Source organism: Nanorana parkeri, unplaced genomic scaffold (genome assembly GCF_000935625.1).
Source record: "Nanorana parkeri isolate BGI_ZX_2015 unplaced genomic scaffold, ASM93562v1 scaffold435, whole genome shotgun sequence".
NCBI lineage: Eukaryota > Metazoa > Chordata > Amphibia > Anura > Dicroglossidae > Nanorana > Nanorana parkeri.
The window spans coordinates 358,500-363,508 of NW_017306703.1; the positions used below are offsets into that span (position 1 = coordinate 358,500).

The 5,009-nt window shown below is 43.8% G+C and overlaps 1 protein-coding gene across 1 annotated transcript in view; it reads left to right on the top strand.

The window, feature by feature from the left end:
- RUNDC1 (RUN domain containing 1) overlaps positions 1-4,359 on the top strand; it is a 27,762-nt gene extending 23,403 nt beyond the window's left edge. Inside the window, exons 4-5 of the mRNA XM_018560160.1 lie at positions 872-955; positions 3,351-4,359. Of these exons, the coding sequence (XP_018415662.1) occupies positions 872-955; positions 3,351-4,216 (950 nt within the window). The 3' untranslated portion in view covers positions 4,217-4,359. The remainder of the gene's footprint in view (positions 1-871; positions 956-3,350) is intronic.
- The last annotated feature ends 650 nt before the right edge of the window (positions 4,360-5,009 follow it).

Below are 5,009 nucleotides of genomic sequence, written 5' to 3' on the forward strand. Positions count from 1 at the left end.
CGTGGTCATCTGGCAGTCTCCGGCCACCTAAATTAGGACCCGGAGACTGCCAGATGACCCCGCTCGGAGCGCCGCACACCGGAGCAGCAGTGACGCGACGCTCGGCCAGGTAAGTAAGATGACACCTGGCGCTGACTCGAGTATAAGCCGAGGGGGGCACTTTTCAAAAAAATGGGCTGAAAATCTCGGCTTATACTCGAGTATATACGGTAATTTTTATTTTTTTTTACTTTTTTTTTTTTGCACCCACCTGCTGTCAATCAGCAGAGGAGGGACCTGAAGGAGAAAGTTTTCTGTATTCTCTGTCCATTTTACATGTATAAAGGACCCCTGGAGATGCACAAGGACAAAGTTCACCTCCTGGTATACCTCTGTTCTTGTTTTCATAGCCAACTGTTAGAGTATAAATGGCAAATATGGCGGTTGTGTATACAGGTGCTGCAAAAGGTATTTGATGCTTATTAATAGAACGTTTCCTTTGTTTGCATTGCCTTAGGTTCAGCAGTGTCAGGCACACTGTGAAGCCATGAAAAGCTGTGCTAAACAGAACTTCATGCTGATAGAACTGTCCTCGGCACAGGAGCAATTAGGTTGCTTTAAGGTTTAGGAACAATTGGCTTAACCTAGGAGCCAGCAGGCTTTTTTATGCAGGGTTCGCAATGTGGTATGCCACTCATTATGTGTTGCATTGAGGCAGCCTATTCATTTGACTGGGCTGCTTAATGCCCCAAAAAAGCTGTAGGCACAAACTTCATCCCTCTACCTACAGGGAGTGTGCATTATAAGAATAAAATGTATAACAGCACCATTGTTATATATAAATGATAAATCAATTTATTATATATACATTTTTATTTTTTTTCCCCAGTAGATGAAATTGGCAGCCCTTCCGATACTGGTAACAGTGGAGCAACAGGTTTCCACACAAATTCCAGCTCAAATGCTCGGAGTAATGGTAATAATAATTTATTGGTGTATTTTGTATGGAATAGATAAAATAAAATTGTATTCTGATACCTATATAACTTCTAGGGGTTTATAGCTGTGCAAATGCTTTCCGCATGACACTACCACCACTAAATGGCACTGAGGAGCATAGGAAATTCCTATGCACATCAGCGCCATATATACCTATTCTGCGCTCACCATCCTGAATCCGCTCTGCCCAGCCTGTCACTTTATGCTCCCCTTCTGCAGCTCACTCCCCCCTGCTGGGCGCCGGCTGCATACTCCGCTTTGAGTCCCCTCTGATCCCCACTGTCTCTGCCGATACAGGCTGTTTGCCTTACAATGGCGGCAATAAAAGGGTTACAGTGTATATAATCCCTAACAATGAACTTCTCCTATTTGCTCCCTTTTTTCTCTTGCATATATCATTGGAAGTGTTTTGTCTGTTTACTTCAAAAGCTGTCCTATTGATCTTGTCAGAAATTCAGAGCTTTTCTGTGCACATTTCCTGTGTTGTCTCAAGGAGCCTGATTAGTCCCCCAGTTCTCATCTCGAGGTTATAGATCATGTAGTCCTTATGTTGTAGATATGAGAAAAAGGGGCTTGATTTAATAGTCTAGTAAAAGACAACTGGGCAGGGCTGATACCACTCAGTCCTATAAAAAGCTGTGTGTTGTCAGCCCATAACAGGTCATTTCTGGCAGATCAACACATTTTTCTGTACTTGCAGGATCTTTAAAGGGATAAACATGAGGAAATGTGCTTGTATTGTAGAGATGTATGTTTGTTTTTTGTTTTTTAATCTTGCTGTGACATATAAGAAACATATATAGGCACATTATATATAACCAGATATTTTAACTACCTCCCGGCCGGCTGTTTATACACACAGCTTCCTGGATGTAACAGGCCGTGTATACACGGCCTGTTAGTCCCGCCCACCCGTGCGCGCCGGTAAGACACAAAATGTAAAAACCGGCAGCAATGCCTGTTAACATACAAGCGATCCACCGGCTATGGATCCGACACGCGCGGCACCTCTGGCAGTCGCCGGCCAGCTAAATTAGGACCTCACCTGGAGCTCCTCCCACTGGACCAGCGCTGACTCGCCGCTGCTCTCCCGCACCGAAGGTTAGTGAAAAAAAAACAACATAGCGCAAACATCGGGGCATTTTGACAAGTACAAGTACTTGTCAAAATGCCCTGTTTTTACAGGGGGTCGGGGGGGGCGCAAAAATGCACCTTAGGCAAGAATCCTAGCACCGGCCCTGGGTATGTGCCCCCCCCCTCCTGCCTATCCCGGGCTCCGCTGTGCCCGGTGCGAGCTTGGAACCAGCATAGTGCCTCTCTGACAGGGGATTAGAGGGAGGTCGGTACATGATCTCTCTCCGGTGTCAGAATGCAGAAGTGATGTATATTACATCACTTCCGCATTCTCGTGTCACTCTCCAGCTTCAGATGCTGGAGAGAAGCTGATGAAGCAGATCTTTGCTTCATCAGCTTCTTCAGGGGGGTCCTAGGTGACATTAGCGGTCTTGGAGACCCTTGATGTCTCCATAAAGAGGACCTGTCACATCTTTTGCTATCACATAGGGGGGTTTCTTAGCCCCCTCTGTGATGGCAATAAAGTTAAGTGGGGAAAAAAAATAGGAAAAAAAATTAACGTTTCCCCCACAAACATTTTTAAGTTACACATAAAAAAATAATAGTTTTTTTTTTTTAAAGTCCCCACCCCTACATACACGCATGTAAACATGCGTCAGATGCGCATACCTGCGAAAACGACGATTGCACCCATTATGCCACACGTTGCATATCGCCTCGAACGTCGCAGTGAGAGCAATAACTTTAGGGCCATCAATCACTGATGACACTAAACTGATGAGCTGTAAAAGCTTTTAAAACGTCGCCTATGGTCAATTTTGGGTATGCTAGTTTTTTGCGGGTGCGTGCAATTTTTAAGCTTGACATGTTTGGTGTCTATTTACCCGACGTGACCCCGTCTTTTATATTTTACCAAAAAATTGGTGTAATAATAAAAGTTTTATAACATAATGTAAAAAAAAAACAACTTTTTTTTCCCCAAAATTTTCAGTAATTTTTCCTAAATATAGTAAAAAAATAAAACCCCCAGTGGTGATTAAATACCACCATAAGAAAGCTCTATCTGTCCCCCAAAAAATGGTATAAAATTAATATCAGTACAGCGTTGTATGACGGAATAAATGTCAGTCAAAGTACCGCAGCGCTGAATACTTAAAAATGGCCTGGATGGGAAGGGGGTGTAAACACCTGGTCAGCAAGTGGTTAAAGTCATTTCATACGTATAATGTTGCAGGTTTTCAAAGTCAATTGGATTCTGATCATTCTATCTAAACAATATACTGCTTCTTTCTCAACAGTGAGTCCAGAGCAGGCAAGGCAAATGAGGGAAACAGGACTACATTTGCTACGCCGTGCACTGGCTGTCCTGCAGATCTTCGCAGTCAGCCAGTTTGGTTGTGGTACAGGACATGTGCAACACAACCTGTGGAAGCAGGATGAAAGCAACAGAGACTTCACTCCATTGATAAAGAAGCTTGAGGCTTCTGTAGAGAAAGTGAGGCAATTGGCAGTGCGGCAGCAGCCTGAGGAGCATGTTATCAGCTATGCCAGCATGCAGGAAATTGCTCTGGGAGGTAAAGATGAGCTAACAGTAGCTGTGAGGAAAGAGTTGGCAACCGCAATCCGAGATCTTCTGTCCCATGGTCTTTATGCTACATCTCAAGGAATGAGTTTGGTTCTTGCACCCATTGCCTGCCTCATTCCGGTTTTCTCCGCCTCTCCTCCCAACATGCACCCCTGGGAACTTTTTGTCAAATACTACAATGAGAAAAATGGAAAAGCATTTGTTGACTCTCCAGCCCGTAAGCTCTCACAGTCCTTTTCCCTCCCTGTTTCAGGAAGTACTAAGGTTACCCCGAAACAGAGCCTCCTCTCTGCCATCCACACAGTTTTAACAGAGCATGATCCTTTCAAACGGGGTGCAGACTCCGAGTTTAAGGCTCTGGTCTGCATGGCACTGAATGAACAACGTCTTGTCTCCTGGCTTAATTTGATCTGCAAATCTGGGGTGTTGATACAGTCTCACTACCAGCCCTGGAGTTACATGGCAAGCAGTGGCTTTGAAAGCGCTTTAAACATCCTCAGCCGACTCAGCATCCTGAAGTTCAACCTACCGGTGGATCTTGCCGTGCGACAATTGAAAAACATCAAGGATGCTTTTTGATGAGAGACCTAATGATCATCTCATTGTAAGAATATAACGCATCTGTGGCTGACTGGACTTCTGCATGGTTTTGCTTACCAAAAACAGTCTAGACATGCACAAAAAGCATCCATTCAGCTTTAAAATTTGCCAGTTAAGGGCGCAGATGGATGTCCAGCTCTGTTTCACCTAATGCAATTAAGAAGATACCTTTTATACAAAGCACCAAGCAAGGCCTCGTTAAATGGCTTTGCAAGAAAGGCTTATTCAAGAGGATCTCAGAAAAATACTATTCTATTTTGTTATGTACTTTATTAATATAGAGTGCTCACTGTTTTATGAAGAATATGCATTCAAATGCTGGACAAATCACGAGCCAGTTATCTGGAGCTACTGATACGTTGCTTTCTAAGAGAATCATTCTATTTTATTAAAGAGACCCCGTCACCATTCATTTCAACAAAGTCTTCTATGTGCATTTAATGTATTTTATGCATGGCATTTACCTGTACCTTGTGAAGACCTCTAAAAGCCCTGAGAGTGCTGCTGGGTGCCGCCCTCTTGGATGTGATGTCAGCAGCTCCCGCAGCTACATAAAAGGTTATGTAGTTAGGGGAGGGCTGGAAAAGCTTGGCCAGCACAGCAAATTATTAGACACTCTCTGAAGAGGAGAGTGCTGTATACAGGGAGAGGGGAGGATGTGCTAATGCTGGAATAGTCACATTTTGATGCTAGAGGAGGCACATTGCAAGTGGAAAAAAAGTGATTTATGGAAAGGAAATAAGATCACTGCAAGTAAGCATTTTTCTGTACT